Below are 23,685 nucleotides of genomic sequence, written 5' to 3' on the forward strand. Positions count from 1 at the left end.
TGAGGGTACAGTCCTTCAAATGGGAAGATTATCCTGGATTATTCCGGTAGCCCCAATCTTGTAAGAGCTCTTAGGATCTAAGTATTTTACCCAGGATGTGACTATGGAAGGATCAGAGATGCAACAGCTCTGGCTTTGAAGATAGAAGGCAGGTGGCAGGAATGTGTAGAAAGGCAAAGAAAGGGATTCTGCTGGAGAGCCTCCAGGAAAGATGCAATCCAGCGGATTCCTCGATTTTAGCCTCAAGACACCCCAGTTAGACTTCTGACTTACAGAAGTGTACCATAATAAATTTGTCTTGTCCCTAATCCTTCTGGGCTGTTTTAAGCCACTAAAATTTGTGGTATAAATAAGCCGTATCTCTTAACTTGTGAGTAGCGTGCTGCTCTGATGATGCTTTTACAAACACAGCCGGAAAGTCGGCCTAGTGTTTTTCCATAATGTGTCACACAAACCACTATAACTAGACGGTACACGTAAAAACACTTTACCTTTTCATAGTATTTTTTAACCTTTGTCTTCTACTTCTGGCATGTGTTGCTGGTTTTGCACTCAGGTTACTTAGGACTGTATTTTATTTACTGTGTGACCCAAGAAAACGCGCTGAATGTACTCAGCCTCCCGTGGGTGATCCACCCGGCTGAGACAGCACTCCAGGAGGGAATCACTCGCCACCTCAGGTTCCAAGGCGTGTGCATACACAGGGAAGCACCAAACATAAACCAGCGGGCCACGATCGCGGAGCTGGTCTCCCGCTATAGGTCTGCCCTTAAAAGACCACGGTAGGTGTTAGCCCACATCTGTCTTCCGGCTTCCTTGTATCCCGCAAGCTCCGCGCGGGGAAAGAAAGCCATATTAAACTTCGCGATAATTGCAACTGTCGCGAACCTTTCACCGGCTTCCCAGAGCAAAGATGGCAGGCAGATTGCTCCGCCCTTGTGAACCAAGATTTTGTTATCGCGAGATCCCAATGACAGTTCAGGAGCCTGATCTCGCGGGATTTTCCGATTTAGGGTTGGAAATTGCTGGGGAAAGTAGAGACAGGGAGGGCCAACTGTGAGAGGGAGGGTGAGGGGTCCACTTGCTGGCTTGCTGTTCCCCCCTCCCCCACTGGCCGAATTCGAGACGACTAGGTGAGCGCCGCCTTGCCAGCCAACACAGCGCCCTCCGGCTCTGCCGCTGCCTCGGACGCCGCCATCCCTTCTCTCTAGGGCCCCACCTGTGCTCCCTTTTGTCCCGCGGCGTCGCACTTCAGGGGGGCGATGTACGGAGGGCTGCAGGAAGTGGTCTTCCCGCCTGCCGCCTCCTCGGGGTCCTCGGCCTCCTGTTGGGTGTTCTACGCAACCAGGCCGCCCAGCCCCTCCCCTTGGCCAGATGGATGCCTCTGCCCCCAAGCCTCGCGCGGAAGCCGCCGGCAAAGGTACAACAAGCTCCGAGCTCACCTCTCCGCCCAGACACCTGTCTTTATTGTGCCGGGTTGGACCCATTCCTGCCAGTTCTCTTGGGGTTGGGGTTTTACCCGTGGCTCTTCTGAGTGGCTCCTGGAGTCTGGGACCAGTTCTTTGGGACTTGGTGTTGAGAACCTGGACTCTGGAGTCAGACTGGATCTAGTGCTGGCTCTGACAGTTGCTGAGAAACTTTGGGCAGTTTCCTCATCTGTAAAATTGAGATCATTGTTGAGTTCTTGTGATTACTAAATAAGATGGTGTATGCAAAGCACTTAACGTGACCCAGCTCTGGCCCATAGTAAGCACTCAATAAATATATGGTATGTTTATTCTTTATCCTTATATGCCCCAGTTCTTAGCGAATGGTAGAAATTTGTGACGTAGGTGACTAAAGGTTGAGATACTCAGTTCACTTTATTTCACAAAGAGCTTAATATATGATGTACTGATTAAGAGCCTTACGGTCAACCTTTAATGGGCCATCAAGAGAGAGTTTAAAGAGGGTGTGGTTATCTGCTACAGGTCAAAAGGGATGCCTTCTTGCCCCCCAAATTAATAGCTTTCATTATTAAAAGTGATACAGTAAAAGCTATCAGATACTGAATGCTGTGCCCAGCAATATGCTGATTGTTTATCTACATGCTTTCCTTTGAGGAAGATATCGATCTTATTAAATAGATGAAGAATTCAGAGCAGAAGTTTAGAGGTCTATACAACAAGCCTCAACTCTGAATGCTGGGAATTGATGACGCTATAACTCAGGGATCACAAATATAAGCGCTCATAGAAGCCTGGCAGATGAACTAAGTAATGAAGCTGCTGAATGGAGCTTGAAGGGACTGGGATGCTCATCTCTCAGTTAAAAGGGGCAGGGACCATTCAGTTCCAGGGACTTGTTCGTCCATGTGTGAATGGTACTGGTGGTAGCTACAGGGTTAGATTGCTTGGTTCAAATCCAGGATCTGCCAGCTTTTAGCTGTGTAACCATTGGCAAGCTGGTTAGCCTTTATCTGTTTCACCATTTGTAAGATGAAACTAACAATATTACTTACATGAACTAATGAAAGGGTGGTGGTGAGGCTTAAATGAACTACTGCATCTAAAGCACATGCCTGGCACACATCAGTCTTCACATGTTAGCTATATGTATTTGTTAATTCTATAAGTATTTGAGATTCAAACATTGTTCTAGGTGCCCAGGATATAGCAGTGAACAAAGTTAAGTCCTTGCTCTAGGGAACGAAGTTGAGATAAACAACAAACATTTCATATTTTTCTCTGAAAATGGAATTAAGCAGGGTAAAGTAAGAGTGGTGGCGAGTGTTAGGTTCAGTGGTCAGAAAAAGCACCTCTTAGGAGATGTCATTTGAGCAGAGACCTGAATGAAGTGAATGAGTCAGTCATTTGGGTATTTTGGGAGAGTGCAGGTGGAAGGAACAGAAGGAATGCTCTGGGGCCCTGAGGTGGGAGCATGCTTGCCATGGTTGAGGAACAGCGAGGAGGACAGTTTGGAATGAAGGACAGGAGGAAACGAAGTTAAAGATGACTCTCCAATCCAACAGGAAATCCTCCCAGTTTAAACTATTTGTTTTAGAGTTTGATACAGAGAGATTCCAGCCTTCCCTCAAACTAACCAGGCACATTTGTTTATGTGTTTTCTGTCCCTGCTTTTGTGTTACAAGGGTAGGAGACAGTATAGTCTGCAAAACTAAAATAACAAATAGCTAAAATCTGACTCTACAGAAAAAGTTTGCCAACAGTTGTTTTAGAGAGGTGGTAGCATGATGAAGGAAAGTGATATATTTTGAGGTAGAACCAGCAGGACTTTCTGAGGTGGTGAATGTAGGGAATAATATAAAAAGAGGAATAAGGACTGGCTGAATGTTTTCTACCATGACAAGTTGGCTAGGTGATGATGCCATTTAACGAGATTAGGAAAGACTAGTTCTGAGTAAGGTTTAATCATTATTTTTGACGTTGGTTTTTTTCATTTTATACCTATTGTGTGGTACAGTATTTGGCAGATAATTGATGTTAAAACATACATTGAATAGTACACACATTAATGACTTAAGCCTAAAAATTAGAAAGCATTTTCTGGATAGGCAAACAAATCATGTGAAATAGAAATGTGTTAAGAATTGCTATAGGGGTTAATAGAGGTTTGAAGGCTCAAACAGTACTGTTATGAAAATAGAGCCCACAGATCTATCTGTTAGCCCTCTACGGTGGATCCAGGTTTTAGTTTCACGTTAAACTATGTTTTTAGAATTGTGTGACAATTCTCAAATTGTGTGGATCCAGAGATCAGAGTAGGAGAACAGATTTTTCTTGGTGTACTTCTGATTGTTATGTAAAACAACCTTACTAAAGTTGGTAGGAATGATGACTTTACTTTTGAGGAACAATCGATGAGGAATAGCTTAGTGAGCTATTCATGCTTAAGACAGTATAGATATACGAGTCATATTATAATCATGAATGTCATAAAAACCTAACAAGAAATCATTGGAAAGACCCTAAGAAACTACCAATAATCGTCTGATTTCAGTAAGAAATATTTGAGAGGGGTACTTGGGTGGCTCAGTCAGTTAAGCATCCAACTCCTTGATCTCAGCTCAGGTCTTAATTCTGCAATTAAGATGGTAAATTCAAGCCTGGCATTAGGCTCCACACTGGGTGCGAGGCCTACTTAAAAAAAAAAAAAAAAAAAATTCCTATTATTCATACACTTGTAGCCATATAATTCCTCTGGAGTTCTTGTTATTAGAAATTCCATTTAGAAAATTATTTTTACTTTATTTCCTCTATTCATGTCTTTTAATTATACTAGCTGTATGCTCTAAAGATATTCCCCTCCCTAGTCATAGTGTTGTATTTTCTGAATAGAAAATAAAACAGAAAGCTGTACAATTAAGGATGGGATAAATACACATATAGAAAGTGGTCAGAATTTTCAAACAGTAATAGAATCTTAGCAGAAAGAGATCTTAGAATTCATCTCTTTTTTAAGAACTGGAACCCTTCAAAACCTAGAAGGGAAGAAAGCTGTGACAAAGCTGGCACACATAACTTTGTAGTTGAACTGGAGAGTGCCTTGGTTAGTTGTATACAATTTCAAGCAATGGTTTAAAAGCAGCAATATTGACGATAAGAAGAAACAGCTGTCTCCAGAGAAAGGCGATGGGATAACTAAAAAAGCAGACACAAGAATCACAAAAGTGTTGCTGTCTAGAGGATTTTAGCTTACTCATTATCAAGTCCCGTTTACTATTAGTCTATCATATCATGAATAATATATATAATGTTCATGAATCATCATGAATATCTCAGTCAGTGGTTCTCAACCATGGCTGTGAATCAGAATCATCCTTTGAATTCAACGATATCTGCCAAAGTAATAAAACCAGATGCCCATGGCCCATATCCGCTAAACCACTGTGGTTTAGTGTTCAAGCATGTTTGAGGAGATTATGACAGACAGCCAGGATGAGAACAACTGGAAATAAATTATATACCCTTTATTCTGATTATTATAGGAGAATATCTGATAATATATTTTAGGAAGATATCTATATGTGTTATAACTTATCTTGTTTCAGTAATTTGGAAAGGGTATTTGTGTGAGTTATATTTTTTTTTCTCATAGCAGTTGTTATAAGTTTAGTGGTATATAAGTTATATTTGGAAATTTTATTTTCTTCTGTATTATTACAGACATATGGCATCCAGGAGAAAGATGTCTTGCCCCTTCTCCAGATAATGAGACACTTTGTGAAGCAAGCATAAAATCTGTCACAGTGGATGAAAATGGGAAATCATTTGCAATCATCTTATATTCAGATTTTCAAGAAAGGAAAGTACCTCTTAAAAGAATTCATGAAGTTAAATCTGTTAAAGATTGCTCCAGGAATTTTATATTTGATGATGAAGATTTGGAAAAACCTTATTTCCCAGACCGAAAATTTCCATCATCTGCCGTTGCTTTTCCATTATCTGAAGACGGAGACTCTATTCCTTATACTATTAACAGGTATTTGAGAGACTACCAAAGGGAAGGAGCCCAGTTTCTCTATGCACACTTCATCCAAGGAAAAGGATGTATTCTTGGTGATGACATGGGACTTGGGAAAACAGTACAGGTATTTTTTAAAATTACTTTATAATTAAAATTCATTAAAGTCATTTTATTATGTCCATGAGTAGATACCATATACAATTCTTTATTTGTACTCCCAAATCTTATAATGGCTATTTTGTGTGTGCCTATGTTTCTCACACACTGAACAGGAAAATTCTCAAAGTTAGGATGGTGTTTAGTCATTATTTTATCCTCAGTACTTATTTAGTATCTATGAAATACATTATTGAAAATAATGATTTGGTATAACTTGACTTGATTTTACCTTTGGTAATAGTGGTACTAAGATATCAGCTTATATTTAAAATAATTGAACTTTCTTAGCAATACTGTATGGAAAGAAGGTATTCTGACATTTGTTAAGTTACTAGCATAATTAAGTTGATTTTCTGCAGGACTTTTATGTATATTGTTTAGAGTTTATCATATCAGAAGTTTCTTGATCTGGGATCCCTGGACCACTAGGAGTTCTATTGGTGGACTTCAGAGAGGCTTCCTATTTCCCCATAATATGTGCCAGAATTTGTAAACTTCTATACTTTTCTTTTTTTTAATTAAAAAAATTTTTTTTGTTTTTTTTTTTAGTGTTTGTTCATTTTTGAGAGACAGAGAGACAGAGCAGGAGCAGGGGAGGGGCAGAGAGAGAGGGAGACACAGAATCTGAAGCAGCTCCAGGCTCTGAGCTGTCAGCACAGAGTCTGACCTGGGGCCTGAACTCACGAGCCATGAGATCATGACCTGAGCTGAAGTTGGATGCCCAACTGACTGAGCCACCCAGGCACCCCTCTTTTATTATTTTTTTTAAGTTCATTTATTTTTTTTGAGAGAGGGTGTGAGCAGGGAAAGGGCAGAGAGAGGATCTCAAGCAGGCTCCGTGCTGCCAGCGTGGAGCCCCACACGGGGCTCAAACTCACAAGCCATGACATGACCTGAGCCGAAACCAAGAGTCAGACGCTCAACTGACTGAGCCCCCCAGGCGCCCCTACAGATGTACTTTTCTTCAGAGGGGATATATGCTAGTTATCTATTGCTGTGTAACAAGTTACTCCAAAATTTAGCAGCGTACAGCAGTACACATTGATCATTACTTTCTGTGGGTCAGGAATTCAGGTATAGGTTAGCTGGGTCCTCTGGCTCCACCTCTCAGAAGGGAGCAGTCACCTCAAGGTTGGATTAGGGAGGATTCCCTTCCTGGCCACATGGTTGTTGGCAGGATTCGGTTCACTGTGAGCTATTTATTGGTGAAGGCTTCCCTTGGTTCCTTACTACATGGGCCTCTTTATAGAGTTTCTTATAACATGGCAGCATGCTTCATCAGGGAGAGCTAGAGGGTAAGAGAGAGCACTTACCCTCTTTTGTGGTCTTTTGTAACCTAATCACACAAGAGATAGCCCTTCACTTTTGCCAAATTTACTTTTTTATTTTTTATTTTATTTTTTTAATGTTTATTTATTTTTGAGAGAGACAGATAGAATGTGAGTGGGTTAGGGGCAGAGAGAGAGGGAGACACAGAATCCGAAGCAGGCCCCAGGCTCTGAGCTGTCAGCACAGAACCCGACACAGGGCTCGAACTCACAAGCTGTGAGATCATGACCTGAGTTGAAGTCGGTCGCTCAACCCACTGAGCCACCCAGGCACCCCTGCTTCTTTATTTTTTTATGTTTATTTATTTTTGAGAGAGTACAAGAGCGGGTGCACATGTAAGTAGGGGAGAGGCAGGGGAGAGCATCCCAAGCAGCCCCAACTTGGGGCTAGATCTCAAGAACCATGAGATCATGACCTGAGCTGAAATCAAGAGTCAGGCACTTAACCTACTGAGCTACCCAGGAACCCTGCCATATTTGCTTCTTTGGAAGCAAGTGCTAAGTTCAGCTCTTACTCAAGGGGGGAGATTAACAAGGCTGTGGATACCAACAGTTGGGGATTATTGGGAGCCCTGTCAGAAGCTGCTTTTCACAAAGGTTTTTGATCCAAAAAGATTAGAGTTCTGAAGCTAGACTTTATACTATACAATCACTCTGGATTTTCAGGGTTGTTTGTCTCGTTTGTGATTAAATCCTTCCATGTTTCCTTCCTTATAATTGAATTTAAGCTATTTTATTCTTCATGACACTTCCATTTTTAGTGGAACTCAAAGGTAAGTGAACAACTAATTTTAACATTTAAAAATAGTCTAATACAATTATGTATAAAGCTCTGATATAAAAAGAGTAAAATTAAGTCCTTCAATAATTGTAGTGTATTACCATTAGCCATACTGTTTGTCCCTTTCAGCCCAGGCAATGCATACAGTTCTAGGCTTGCACGTTGAAGGTGCTAAATAATTGCTTGTGGAATAAGCAAATTTACTTTCTCAGGAGAATAGGTGGTAAGAATAAAGAAAGGAGCCTTTAGGAAACTATCATCTGTGACCAGGGTATATAGATGAATACCAGAGGAAAATAGATGATAAAGTCCCTCTGTGACTATCTTTACATATACTTTATTGTTTTTGCCCACGGTGGAAAGTCCTTTCCAGCATTTCTTTGACTACCCATTGCCCGAGTATCTGCAAAATCAGAAACACGAGTGTGCTACAAAAAGTGACTGTTTTGGGGAGTATTTGGGAATCTCCTCCCACTAAAACTACTAAATACAATTCAAATTCTTTTGCATGTTTTAGGCTCAAATTTGGCTTTCATCTCTGAAGTCCATGTTATAAAGAAATTCCCCTTATTTTATGATATATATTTTAAAAGTGATTTTACTGTACAGTTTTCTGTTACCCGATACACCAAAATCATTGAAAGGCTTTGAATTGTGTTACAAATGTGCTGTGAAAAGCTTGAGGGCTCATCTTCTGAAGATTAGGACATAGTTTCTATACTAGTTTTGATACTTCGCTGGATTTTTTCATCCTTGGAGAATAACATCTCTGGTTATTATTCTTGTCACTCAGGTAATAATTTCTGCATAAATAGGGGTGCCTGGGTGGCTCAGTCGGTTAAGGTCATGATCTCACGGTTCATGGGTTTGAGCCCCATCTCAGCCTCTGTGCTGACAACTTAGAGCCTGGAGCCTGCTTCAGATTCTGTGTCTCCTTCTCTCTCTCTCTGCCCCTTCCCTGCTTTTGCTCTGTCTCTCAAAAGTAAATAAACATTGAAAAAAGTTAAGAAAAAATTTCTGCATAAATAGGTGATTTGGGAGATTCATTTAAGATGGAGTTTCTATAGATACAGTGAGTAAACCAGTTGAAGAAATGTTAACAGTAGTTCATAAGTTTAGTAGAATTTCAAAAATACAGTAGAATTAGGTGAAAATGGTCTATGAAATTTTCCTAGTGGCATTTACCATTTGGACTATAGTATAATCTTCATTTTTTCCCCCTTTTTTGATATCATCCTTTAAGCTTTCCCCTTCTCACATTCTGACTTGGCTATAATATGAAATTGAGCTTTTATTTTTAAAAAAAGCTTGGTTTACAGGGGCACTTGTGTGGCTCAGTTGGTTAAGCATCTGAGTCTTGCTTTCAGCTCAGGTCATGATCTCATGGTCGTGAGATCGAACCCTGCATTTCTGCCCCTCCCCTGTTCATGCACATGCATGTGCTCTCTCTCCCCCTCTCTTTCTCTCTGCCTCTCCCTCCCTCTCTCTCCCTCCCTCCCTCCTTCCTCCCCCCTCTCAAAAAAGCTTGGTTTACAAACCATATAAAGTTTGCTTCCCTCATTTCAAAGTTTTAAAAAGTAAATTTGTTATTTTACATTCTTCAAGGGATGAGGATTTTAAAATGCCCATTTGATTTAGTGACATTGGAAAGTATTGGTATCTTGAACAAGAGCTATTTTTCTGGGATTTGGGAGGTGGGGGAATCACAAGCCAGATGAGATAGGGTGAAGGCATAGATATAGGAAGTGTGTTTACCTCTCTAAGAAATGTGGCTTTGAAAGGAACAAGAGTGATCTAGTAGTAGCTGAAGGAGGATAAGATTTTGAGGAAGTTTCTTTTTGTTTGTTTTGTATTATTTGGGAATAGGAGCAACTTGAGTATTTTTTAAGTGAATTGGAAGGATCTGATTTGAGAGGGAGCAGTTGAATAGACCACACATAAACATACACATGCATATACTTCATATATACATGTCCATGAAACACAGATACATAAATGTGCAAAAAAATGGTATCACTACGATCTTACAAACTGATTTTTCAAATTTATAGAAGAGTTAGAAGAATTGTACAAGGAGTACCCACTACCTAGATTCTGTTAACGTGTCATTATACATGGCTTATCACTTATCTGTCCATCCATCAAGCCATGTTTTGTTGCATTTTAAAGCAGCAGACATTAGCATATCCTAGCCCCAAACACTTGAGCATACATGTCATTAGCTAGTCAGTATTTATTTACAATTCTTTTTTTTCATTTTGAAGTACAATTTATAATGAAATGCACAAATTTTAGTGTACCCACCCTTCCATGAGTTTTGGCCAATATGTATTTCTGCATAAGCCAAATAAACCCTTTCAAGATATAGAATTTTATCATCACTCCAGAAAAGGTTATTCTGTTTCTTGCTGGTCTTCCCAACACTCCTAAGAGGCAATCACTGTTCTCCTTTTTTGTCATAGATTAGTTTTGCTTTTTCATATAAATAGGATCATACATGTGCACTCTTGTGTAAGGCTTCTTTTACTTAACATAATATTTGAGACCCATCCATGTTATTGAGTGCATAAATAGTTTGTTCCTTTTTATTGCTGAGTGGTATTCCATTGTATAGATACTGCATTTTGTTTATCCATCCTCCCGCTGGCTGACGGACATCTGAGCTATTTCTGGTTTTTAGTTGTTATGAAGAAAACTGTTAAGAACTTTCTTGAACAATCTTTTGTGTATTCATTTCTCTTGAGTAAATAATTATGGATGGAATTACTTGGTCAAAAACTGATGTGTGCTTAGTTTTGTAAGAAATTGCCAAGCCTTTGCAAAGTGTTTGTACCATTCTGCATTCCTGCCAACAACCTATGACATCATGGTTGCTCCATAGCCTCACAAAATTTGGTTCTGTCAGGCTTTATTAGTATATTATGTATATTTATGTTTATATATATATACATAGTATATATGTATATTTATGTTTGGATGTTGTTTATGTACTTTTTAAAGGTATAATTGATACACAGTAAAGTGGATAAATTTACAGTATGTAGTTAGGCACGTTTTACAAATATATGCACCCAAGAAATGATCACAACAATACCACCGTCAAGATAATGAACTAAAGGTATAATTGATACACAGTAAAGTGGATAAATTTACAGTATGTAGTTAGGCACGTTTTACAAATATATGCACCCAAGAAATGATCACAACAATACCACCGTCAAGATAATGAACATATCTATCACCCCAGAAGTTTCCTTGTATACATTGTGCCCATAATGTGTTCAACATCAGTAATTCATCATCTACTGTTTTCACTTTTGGTTTTTAACTTGACTAAGAAATTAAAATTGAGAATGGATGCAAAATCCTAGATTTTTATTAAAATTTCCCAATATTTTACACAATTCTCAAATTCATGGAATTTGACAAGTTAAAATTAAGATTTGTATCATCTTGGATATATAAATAGATTGAATTATGAATTATAATTGGGAATAGAGTTTCCTTATTTAAAAAAAGGTGTTTTTTTTTAACATTTATTCATTTTTGAGAGACAGAGTGTGAGTGGGGGAGGGGCAGAGAGAGAGAGGGAGACATGGAATTTGAAGCAGGCTCCAGGCTCTGAGCTGTCAGCACAGAGCCTGACCTGGGGCCTGAATTCATGAGCTGTGAGATCATGATCTGAGCTAAAGTCAGACATTTAACTCACTGAGCCACCCAGGCGTCCCATAATATAGTTTTCTTATAATGAAACAATCTGCAGGTGACTTAAGAGCAAAACAATGGATTAGGTTTTATAGTGCCTCATTTAAATGGTCACATGGTATCCAGTAGGTATTGTGTCTGCCTTTTCAGTAGTCTTTGAGGACCAGTTTGCCTGTAATTCAAAAGAATATATATATCTGTATGTGTGCATGTGTGTCTGTCATTCTGTCTTTAATTATGTCATTATGTCTTTAATTACAAACAGTAAAATGCATGGATATAAAGTATACAGTTATACATATTTAACTCATATATATAACCAGTACTGTAATAAGATACAGAACATTTCCCTCATCATAGAGTTTCTTCATGTCCCTTTCCAGGTAGTACCAAACTTTTCATGTTGTCCAATGCTTAAGCTCCATCATTTGTGAAATATCCTTTCTATCTCCTAACTTCTGCATCAGCCATTTTGCTCACATCAATCTCTTGCTGAATTTAATACCTGTTTTCTGCTCATCAATTTTTTCTGCTCATCAGTTTTTTTCTTAGTCATGCTTCCTCAACTCATCTCCTTTTCCATGGTTCCCCACCCCCAAATCAACTGATTTCAAACTGCTGGCAGATAGAAATAAGCCTTTCATCTAAACTTTTCCAGCGCCTAGCCTAGTACCCAGCATGTAGTAGGTAATAAATATATTTTTATTGAATGCATTAATGAATTTTAAGTTGAATTAGGTAATCATGTGTTATAGCTTATGTTTAATAATCCCTTAGGCTCTATGACAGGCATTTTCTGTTAAACATACATGTTAATTAGGCATTATTGCCCCCATTTTATTGATTAAAAAATTGAAATTTATGGAGACATTATGAAAATTGCCCAAGGTCACATAGCTGGTATAAAGCTGGTTGGTCACACTACAAAATCTTTGCCATAACTCCTGCATTATACTGCTTTATATAATATGTGTTAGAAATGCAAATTCGTTAGCATATTTTAAAACTCAACACAAGTTTTGACCATTCTTGTATATCATTATTTTATAATCTTTTAGATAACATAATTTACCGAAAAATCTATTTATTGTGGTATATATACAAGATAGTATACAGGTCTCCTTATCCAGTGGAATGATGCTAACAAAAATAGCTCCTGCTTATGAATCATTGATATGTATTAGCTTGACATTTTACATGTTTTAACTTTTTTCAGGAACTAAAATAATGCTGATTATACCTCGAATGCACAAATGCATCTTATAAAAATGTAAAATAAAATTAAAAATTTTTTAATTGAGGTGAAATTCACATAACATAAACAACCATTTTAAAGTGTACAAGTCATTTAATGCCTTCACAATATTATGCAACTCCATCTCTCTCTGTTTCAAAATTTTTCATCAGCACAGAACACCCCACAAGTAATCATCTTCATTTCCCTGGTGACGACTAATTGGCCTTTTATCCGAATGGATTTGCCTTTCTTGAATATTTCATGTAAAAGGCATCATTCAATTGTGACCATTTGTGCCTGGTTTCTTTCACTTAGTGTAATGTTTTGAGGCTTATCCAAGTTGTAGAATGCATCAGTACTTCATTCCTTTTATGGCTGAGAAATATTCTATTGTATGTAAATACCACAATTTGCTCGTCTATTCATCTTTTGCAGACATTTGGATTATTTCTACCTTTGGGTTATTATGAAAAAGGCTACTATCATGTACAAGAGTCTGTGTGGACATATGCTTTCATTTCTTTTGCATATATACCTAGTAGTGGAATTACTAGGTAATATGGTATTTCTATGTTTATTTTTTTTGAGGAACTTCTATACCATTTTCCACAGTGTTTGTATCACTCTACATTCCCAACAGCAATGTGTGACGTTTCCTATTTCTGCATATCCTTGTCAGTACTTATTATTTTGTTTTCTTCATTATAGCCACCCTAATGCATGTGAAGTGGTATCTCATTGTGGTTTTTATCTGTATTTGTATAATGACCAAGGGTGTTGAACAACTTTTCATGTGCTTTTTGGTCATTTGTATGTCTTCCTGGGGAAATGTGTATTCAAGTTGATATATAGACTGAATGTGTCCCTGTAAAATTCATGTGTTGAGACTCTAATCCCCCATGTGATAGTATTGGAGGTGGGGCCTTTGAGGAGTAATTAGGGATGATTAGTGGTATTGTAAGAAGAGATAGGAGAAAGTTTGCTTCCCCTTTCTGCTATCATCTGAGGATACAATAAGAAGACTGCATGCTGTCTGCAAACCAGGAAGTGGGCCCTCACCAGACACCAGATCTGCCAGCACTTTGACTGCAGAACTGTGAGAAGTAAGAGTGTTTTTTAAACTACGCAGTCTATGGTAATTTGTTACAGTGCCCCAAAGTGACTAAGATACAAGTCCTTTGCCCATTTTTAAACTGAGTTGCTTGTCCATATACGTATGAGTTTTTTTCTGGTCTTTTTCTTCTATACAATTTCAGTTTGACTATCCTTATGCTCAATTTTGTGTTAATTACTTTCTTGCTATACATAGTCTATCTTTCCCCCTTTGTATTTTGATGTAAAATTTTAATCAGTTTGTCAAGTTCCAAGAACATATCTTTTAGGGTGTTATTAGGATTGTGGAGTTCAATTATATTGAATTTATAGAATAGTTTGAGGAGAATTAACATGGAATGATAGCTCCATTCATTTAGCTATTTAATTTTTCTCAGCAGGGCTTTATAGTTTTATATGTGGGTCTTACATATATTTTGTCATAGGTAATTGTATATTTTCGATGCTGTTTTTTGTGGAATTTAAAATTTTAATATCCTGATTTTCTGCCGGTAGTATAAAAGTCAAATTTATTTTTATATATTGAGCTCGTATCCTGCTACCTTGCTAAATTCATCACTTAATTAGTTCTAGTAGTTGTTTGGTAGATGCCTTAGGATTTTCTTTTTTTTTTCTTAATGTTTATTTTTGAGAGAGAGAGAGAGCAGAGGAGAGGCAGAGAGAGAGAGAGACACACAGATTCTGAAGCAGGTGCCAGGCTCTGAGCTGTCAGCACAGAGCCTGAGCAGAGTTCGAACCCACGAGCTAGGACATCATGACCTGAGCCAAAGTTGGAGGCTTAACTAACTGAGCCACCCAGGCTCCATACCTTAGGATGTTCTATGTAAATGGTATATGTCATTCACAAATAGACAGTTTTACTTCTTTAATTTTTACGTCTTTTATTTCTATTCTTGCCTTATTTCACTGCCTAGGTAGGATTCTAGGACAATTTGAATACAATCAGTGACATCCTTATCTCACTCCTGTCTTAGAAAACATTCAGTATTTTAACATTAACATTAGCTGTAGGATTTTCATACCATCTGTTATAAGTTGCTTGATGCTTTCTTCTAGTCCTGATTGCTGAGATTTTTTTTTTGTAGTTAATGTGTACTGAATTTTATTAAATACTTTTTCTGCGTCCGTTGAGATAATCATTTTTTCTCCTTTTCTCTGTTAACATATTATATGAATCAATATGATTTATATTGATTGTTTTTTTTAATGTTAAACCAGTTTTGTATTTTTAAGATAAGCCCAATTTGATCATGAAGTATGGTTTTTATAGTTGCTGGATTTGATTGGCTAATATTTTCAGAATTTTTGCCTTTACTATGGATATCGGTCTATAATTTTCTCATAATATGTTTGTCGTTTTGGTATTGAAGTTATGCAGACCTCATACAATAAATTGGTAAGTGTTTCTTTCTTCTCTTTTTTTAAAAAGAATTGAGTAAAGTTTGTGTTATTTTATACTTATTTGATGGAATTTACTAGTGACATCTTTTGGACTTGGAGTTTTCTTCAAGGAATTTACTAGTGACATCTTTTGGACTTGGAGTTTTCTTCAAGGGAAGGTTTTAGATAATGAATTCAATTACGTTAAGAGATATGAAGCTATTCAGATTTTCTACTTCTCGCTATATCGTTTTTTGCAAATTTATTTTTCAAGGAATTTATCTATTTCATCTAAGTTGTCAAATTGAAAAAGTTTTCCATGATACTCCTTCTTTACTTTTTTAGTGTTTGTAGGATCTGAATGATACCTCTGTGTTTTTTATGTGAATATTTTATATTCTATCTCTTTTATTCTTTTTTCCAGCAATAAATATATATATGTGTGTGTGTGTATATATATATGTATATATATATTTATTTAATTAATTTAACGTATATATATTTATTTAATTAGTTAGTTTTTTAATTTACCTCCAAGTTAGCATATAGTGCAACAGTGATTTCAGGAGTAGATTCCTTAATGTCCCTTACCCATTTAGCCCATTCCTCCTCCCACAACCCCTCCAGCAACTCTCTGTTTGTTCTCCATATTTAAGAGTCTCTTATGTTTTGTCCCCCTCTCTGTTTTATAGTATTTTTGCTTCCCTTCCCTATGTTCATCTGTTTTGTATCTTAAATGTCTCATGTGAATGACGTCATATGATGTTTGTCTTTCTCTAATTTCACTTAGCATAATACCCAGTAGTTCCATCCACAGAGTTGCAAATGGCAAGATTTCATTCTTTTTGATTGCCGAGTAATACCACCTCTTCTTTATCCATTCATCTGTTGATGGACGTTTGGGCTCTTTCCATACTGTGACTATTGTCAATTGTGCTGCTACAAACATTGGGGTGCATGTGCCCCTTTGAAACAGCACACCTGTATCTCTTGGATAAATACTTAGTAGTGCAATTGCTGGGTTATAGGGTAGTTCTAGTTTTAATTTTTGAGGAACCTCCACACTGTTTTCCAGAGTGGCTGCACCAGTTTGCATTCCCACAAGCAGTGCAAAAGAGATCCTCTTTCTCCACATCCTCAACAACATCTGTTGTTGCCTGAGTTGTTAATGTTAGCCATTCTGATGGGTGTGAGGTGATATCTCATTGTGGTTTTGATTTGTATTTCCCTGATGATGAGTGATGTTGAGCATTTTTTCATGTGTCTGTTGGCTATCTGGGTGTCTTCTTTGGAGAAGTGTCTATTCATATCTCCTGCCCATTTCTTCACCAGATTATTTGTTTTTTGGGTATTGAGTTTGGTAAGTTCTTTATAGATTTTGGATACTAACCCTTTATCTGATATATCATTTGCAAATATCATCTCCCATTCCTTTGGTTGTCTTTTAGTTTTGCTGATTGTTTCCTTTCCTGTGCAGAGCTTTTAATTTTGATGAGGTACCAATAGTTTGTTTTTGCTTTTGTTTCTCTTGCCTCTGGAGACATGTTGAGTAAGAAGTTGCTGCAGCCGAAGTCAAAGAGGTTTTGCCTGCTTTCTCCTCCAGGAATTTGATGGCTTCCTGTCTTACATTGAGGTCTTTCATCCATTTTGAGTTTATTTTTGTGTATGGTGTAACAAAGTGGTCCAGGTTCATTTTTGTACATATCACTGTCCAGTTTTCCCAGCACAATTTGCTGAAGAGTCTGTATTTATTCCATTAGATATTCTTTCCTGCTTTGTCAAAGATTAGTTGGCCATACGTTTGTTGAGTCCCATTTCTGGGTTCTCTATTCTATTCTGAGTGTCTGTTCTTGTGCCAGTACCATACTGTCTTGATGATTACAGCTTTGTAATATGTCTTGAAGTCTGGGATTGTGATGCCTCCAGCTTTGGTTTTCTTCTTCAAGATTGCTCTGGCTATTCAGGGTCTTTTCTGTTACCATACAAATTTTAGGATTGTTTGTTCTAGCTCTGTGAAGATGCTGCTGTTATTTTGATAGGGATTGCATTGAGCATGTAGATTGCTTTGGGTAGTATTGACATTTTAACAATGTTTGTTGTTCCAATCCAGGAACATGGAATATTTTTTCCTTTTTTGTGTGTGTCTTCTTCAATTTCTTTCATAAGCTTTCTATAGTTTTCAGTGTATAGATTTTTCACCTCTTTGGTTAGATTTATTCCTAGGTATTTTGTGGGGTTTGGTGCAGTTGTAAATGGGATAGATTCCTTGATTTCTCTTTCTTTTCCTTCATTATTGGTGTATAGGAATGCAACTGATTTCTGTGCATTGATTTTTATATGCTGCAACTTTGCTGAGTTCATGGATCAGTTCTAGCAGTTTTTTGGTGGAATCTTTTGGGTTTTCCATATAGAGTATTGTATCATCTGTGAAGTGTGAAAGTTTGACTTCCTCCTGGCCGATTTGGATGCCTTTTATTCCTTTGTGTTGTCTGATTGCTGAGGCTAAGTCTTCCAATACTGTGTTAAATAGCAGTGGCAAGAGTGGACATCCCTGTTGTGTTCCCCTTGGGGGAAAAGCTCTCAGTTTTTCCCAATTAAGGATGATATTAGCAGTGGGTCTTTCGTATGATCTTGAGGTATAATCCTTCTATCTCTACTTTCCTGAGGGTTTTTATCAAGAAAGGATGCTGTATTTTGTCAAATGCTTTCTTTGCATCTATTGAGAGGATCGTTGGCTCTTATCCTTTCTTTTATGGATGTGATGTATCACATTGATTGTTTTGCATATATTGAACCAGACCTGCATCCCAGGTATAAATCCCACTTGGTCATGGTGAATAATTCTTTTAAGGTATTGTTGGATCCGGTTGGCTAGTATCTTGTTGACGATTTTAGCATCCATGTTCATCAGGGAAATTGGTCTGTAGTTCTCCTTTCTAGTGGGGTCTTTGTCTGGTTTTGGAATCAAGGTAATGCTGGGTTCATAGAATGAGTTTGAAAGCTTCCCTTCCATTTGTGTTTTTTGGAACAGCTTTGAAAGAATAGATGTTAACTCTTTTTTAAATGTTTGGTAGAATTCCCTGGAAAGCCATCTGGCCCTGGACTCTTGTTTTTTGGGAGATTTTTTATTACTAATTTGATTTCATTACTGGTTATGGGCCTGTTCAAATTTTCTATTTCTTCATGTTTCAGTTTTGGTAGTTTATGTGTTTCTAGGAATTTTCAATTTCTTCCAGATTTCCCATTTTATTGGCGTATAATTGCTCGTAATATTCTTTTTTTTTTTTTTAATGTTTATTTATTTTTGAGACAGAGCATGAACGGGGGAGGGTCAGAGAGAGAGGGAGACACAGAATCGGAAACAGGCTCCAGGCTCTGAGCTGTCAGCACAGAGCCTGACGTGGGGCTTGAACTCACGAACCGCAAGATCATGACCTGAGCTGAAGTCGGACGCTTAACTGACTGAGCCACCCAGGTGCCCCATCTCGTAATATTCTTTAATTATTGTTTTTATATCTGCTGTGTTGGTTTTGATCTTTCCTCTTTCATTCTTGATTTTATTTATGTGGGTCCTTTCCTTTTTCTTTATGATCAAATTGGCTAGGGTTTTATCAATTTTGTTAATTCTTTCACAGAACCAGCTTCTGGTTTCATTGATCTGTTCTACTGTTTTCTTTTCTTTTCTTTCTTTTTTTTTTTTTTTTTTTTGTTTCAATAGCATTGATTTCTGCTCTAATCTTTATTGCTTACTGCCTTCTCCTGGTTTTGAGTTTTATTTGCTGTTCTTTTTCCAGCTCTTTAAGATGTAAGGTGTAAGGTTAGGTTGTGTATCTGAGACCTTTCTTCCTTCTTTAGGAAGACCTGGATAGCTATATACTTCCCTCTTATGACCACCCATTGCTGCGTCCCAGAGGTTTTGGTCTGTGATGTTAGCATTTTCATTGGCTTCCATGAACTTTGTAATTTCCTCTTTAACTTCTTGGGTTAGCCCATTCATTCTTCAGTAGGATATTCTTTAGGCCCCAAGTATTTATTTCTTTCCACATTTTTTCTTGTGGTGGATTTCAAGTTTCATAGCATTGTGGTCTAAAAATATGCATGGTATGATCTCCATCTTTTTGTATTTGTTGACGGCTGATTTGTGTCCCAGTATGTGATCTATTCTGGAGAATGTTCCATGTGCACTCGAGAAGAGTGTGCACTGCTTTAGGATGAGAATGTTCTGTATATATCTGTTAAGTCCATTTGGTACAGTATGTCATTCAAAGCCATTGTTTCCTTGTTGATTTTCTGCTTAGATGATCTGCCCGTTGCTATAAGTGGGATGTTGAGGTCTCCTACTATTACAGTATTATTATCAATGAGTTTCTTTATGTTTGTCATTAATTGATTTATACATTTGGGTGCGCCACATTTGGAGCATAAATGTTTATAATTGTTAGATCTTCTTGGTGGATAGGCCCCTTAAAATGATATAATGTCCTTCTTCATCCCTTGTTAGAGTCTTTATTTTAAAATATAGATTGTCTGATATATGTATGGCTAATCCACCTTCTTTTGGTGATCATTTGTATGATAGATGGTTCTCCATCCCCTTAGTTTCAATCTGAAGGTGTGTTTAGGTCTAAAATGGGTCTCTTGTAAACAGCATATAGATGGATCTTCTTTTCTTAGCCTTCTGATTGGAGTGTTTAGTCCATTGATGTTTAGAGTGAGTACTGAAAGATATGAATTTATTGCCATTATGTTGCCTGAAGAGTTGGAGATTATGGTGGTGTTCTCTGGTCCTTTCTAGTCTTTGTTGTTTTTGGTCTTTTTTTTGTTTTTTCCTATCTTTTCCCCCTTCAGAAAGTCCCCCTTAAAATTTCTTGCAGGGCTAGTTTGGTGGTCACAAACTCCTTTAATTTTTGTTTGTCTGGGAAACTCTTTTATCTCTCCTATTTTGAATGACAGCCTTGCTGGATAAAGAATTCTTGGCTGCATATTTTTCTGATCAGCACATTGAATATAACCTGCCACTCCTTTCTGGCCTGCCAAGTTTCTGTGGATAGGTCTGGTACGAACCTGATCTGTCTTCCCTTGTAGGTTAAGGACTTTTTTTCCCTTGCTGCTTTCATGATTCTTTCCGTGCCTGAGTATTTTGTGAATTTGACTATGGTATGCCTTGTTCATGGTCTGTTTTTGTTGAATCTAACGGGTGTCCTCTGTGCTTCCAGGATTTTGATGTTTGTGTCTTTCCCTGTGTTAGGAAAGTGTTCCATTATGATTTGCTCACTTAAACATACTACCCCTTTTTCTCTCTCTTCATCTTTTGGGGCCCCTATGATTCTAATGTTATTCCTTTGTAATGAGTCACTGAATTCTCTAATTCTTGTATTGTGCTCTTTTGCCTTAGTCTCCCTCTTTTTTTTTGCTTCATTATTCTCCATATGTTTGTTCTCTATATTGCTGAATTGCTTCTCTGCTTCATCCATCCTTGTACCGTGGCATCCATTCGAGATTGCATCTGAGTTGTAGCATTTTTGATTTTTATCCTGGCTAGCTTTTAGTATCTCCACAGAAAGGGATTCTAATCTATTTTCACCCCCAGCTAGTATTCTTACTGTTGTGATTCTAAATTCTGGCTCAGACATCTTGCTTGTATCTTTGTTGGTTAAGTGCTTAGCTGTCATTTCTTCTTGTTTTTTCTTTCGGGGTGAATTCCTTCATTTCATCATTTTGAAGGAAGAAAAGGAATTAATAAAGTAAAAAAATAATAAAAATTAAACCATTAAAAACAATAAGGAAATCAAATAAAGGATGGGTCTGGTTGTTGAAGGAAACTTGATTAGAGAAAAAAAGGAAAAGATTATTTTTTTAAACTTTTTAAAAAAAAGTTTGAAAATTTGGAAAAATGAATACAGTAAAACAATAAAATTAGATAATGGAAGTAAAATATGATATAAAAGTTTACAAAAAAGTAAGAAATATAGTAGAAAAAATTAAAGAAAAATCTTAATAAAAATGGAAAATAAAAATAAATATTTCCCTTTCTGTTTTCAACAATAAGAAAAGAAAAAAAATTGAATAGATGGACCAGCAAACAGAATCAAATATGATTGAAATTATGTTTGGTTTCCCCTAGAAGTCCAACTGTGAAGTACTTTATAGTACATAAACTAAGCAGGCAGAGAGATTTGTGTTCCTTAAGGGTGTGGTTGGCCCACTTGGGCAGCACTTAGTGTAATAGCTCCATTCTCCACTAGGTGGCGATGCTTAGCTTACTGCGGTGGATTGTTGTGGTGCGTGTAGGCGTGTATGCTATGTGCATGCACAGGAGGGATGAAAATGGCGTCACCCAGCTACCCAGTATCTAGAATCAGAACTCTGTGCTCTCCCCAGTCGGCAATCAAGCACCCCTCTCTTCTCTGGCTTCCATCCACTCCCTGCTTCTACACTGTCCCGCTTCCACACTGTCCATGACCAAGCTATTAGGCTTCCAGGTGGCACCTCCGTCCTGAGTTTTATCTCAGATGGAACTGTTTTTTCCAAACCTCACTTCTGAAGGACTACAGCTTTGACCTGTTCTAACTCTCTGGAGGAGTGTCTCACTGAGTAATGGCTGGGTGCTAGCCCACCCTCAGGAATGTTGGTGAGACCAGGCCATTGCCATGCCCAGAGACTGACTGGGCATAAGCCCACCCACCCCAGAAAAAGTTCATGGGATTGTGTAGCAGCAGCATTTCAGGGATTATGGCAAATCACAACACACATGTGGCACCAGTTTTCATCCTTAACGTCCTCACTCCAACACCAGTGAATGTAGCCATTCTCCAGGGTCTGCTGGGACCTTTGCCTGTGGGGAGGCTGCACCACCTCTACCTAATGTTCTCCCAGCAGGGGAACCGCCTCTCCCTGTGTGGCCCAAGGACCCCTCGGATTGTTCTCCCAGGGATTCACCCTTCCCACCAGAGCACTGCCAGGTATCAAGCTGCAGAGTTTCAGACTTTGCGCTCCCTCTGTTTATAGAGTCTTAGTGGAATTTAATCCCTCTCCTTTATCCTTTCTCCTTTTTTTGTTCAGTTCCTATAGCTGTTTTCACTCTTTTTCTCTCCAGTTGCTTTGGGGGGGGGGGGTGCTTTTCCCATACTCTCCCCCTGTGTTTGTCCTCTCTTTGCAAGCAAAAATAGATCCCTGCCCTCTGTGTCTTCTCTCTCCCCCAGTTCACTTCTACCTGCTGAGTTCTGTGGTTCAGGTTGTGCAGATTGTTGTGTTAATCCTCAAATCAGGTTTGTAGGTGTGCAAGATGATTTAGTGTTGATTTGGCTACATTTTGGGGAGGAGAGGTGGAAAAAAAAACTTCCATGCTGTTCCACCATCTCAGCCCCTCCTCCTCTATCTGTTTTATTTATTTTTTTTTAATGTTTGTTTATCTTTGAGAGAGACAGAGCAGAATGTGAGTGGGTAGGGGCAGAGAGAGAGAGAGAGACACAGAATTGGAAGCAGGCTCCAGGCTCCGAGCTGTCAGCACAGAGCCTGACATGGGCCTCGAACTCACAAAGCACAAAATCATGACCTGAGCTGAAGTCGGACGCTCAACCGACTGAGCCACCCAGGCGCCCCTATCTGTTTTATTCTTGATAGCCCAATGAGGTTTATTGATTTTGTTGATCTTTTCAAGGAACTAACTTTAAGCTTTTTCTTTGTTTTTCTTTCCTTTCTTTCTTCCTTTTTTTTTTTTTTTTTTTTTGGTATTTCATGAATTTTTGCAATTATTTCTTTTATTTTCCTATTACTTACTTTGGATGTATTTTGCTCTTGAATTTCTAGCTTATTAAAGTAGAACCTTGGGTCATTAATTTCATACCTATCTTCTTATTCCCTAAATTTATGTCCAAACTTTGCTCTATCTATATTTCATACATTTTGATGTTATATTTTCATTTTCATATAATTCAAATTATTTTCTAATTTTTCTTGTGATTTTTTCCTTTGGTCCTTGAATTATTTACAAGTGTTTGATTTGCTAGTATTTATTCTTTTTTAAGATATTTCATCATTGATTTCTAATTCCATAGTGTTTACAGAATACATTCTCCAAGTTGTCAGCATTTTGAAAATTTTATTGAGGGTTTTTTTAATGGTCCATTTTATTGAATATAGTATGTACATTTGAAGAGAAAATGCATTTTTCAGTTATAGTGTTCTATAAATTAGCAAATCAAGGTAATTGATAATGTTCAGATTTTCTATGTTTTTAGTATTACTGAGAGAGGGAGGTTAAAATCTATGATTGTGGGTTTGTCTATTTCTCCCTTTAATTTTGTCAATTTCATTTTCATGTATTTTGAAATTATGTTACTAGGGTTATAAATATTTATAATCATTGTATCTTCAATCAGGAATTGAGTCTGCTATTATTATGAAATGTCTATTTCTGGTAATGCTATTTGAAATCTACTTTATCTGATATAAAGATAACCACTCCAGTATTCTTATGCTTGCTGTTTGCAAAGTATGCTTTTTTACAGTCCTTT

General features: G+C 37.6%; 1 protein-coding gene across 6 annotated transcripts in view; it reads left to right on the forward strand.

The window, feature by feature from the left end:
- Positions 1-910: 910 nt before the first annotated feature.
- Positions 911-23,685, forward strand: part of ERCC6L2 (ERCC excision repair 6 like 2) — a 141,931-nt gene continuing 119,156 nt past the window's right edge. The window contains exons 1-2 of one of the 6 annotated variants that reach the window (XM_086685175.1): positions 911-1,420; positions 5,166-5,590. In XM_086685175.1, coding sequence (XP_086541301.1) covers positions 1,375-1,420; positions 5,166-5,590 — 471 coding nt within the window. In that variant the 5' untranslated portion in view covers positions 911-1,374. The remainder of the gene's footprint in view (positions 1,421-5,165; positions 5,591-23,685) is intronic. The other 5 variants (XM_086685174.1, XM_086685173.1, XM_086685172.1 and 2 more) reach the window with 5 other exon arrangements.

This window comes from Puma concolor, chromosome D4 (assembly GCF_028749965.1).
Source record: "Puma concolor isolate L17-30 chromosome D4, mPumCon1.1.hap2, whole genome shotgun sequence".
NCBI classification, from domain to species: Eukaryota; Metazoa; Chordata; class Mammalia; order Carnivora; family Felidae; genus Puma; species Puma concolor.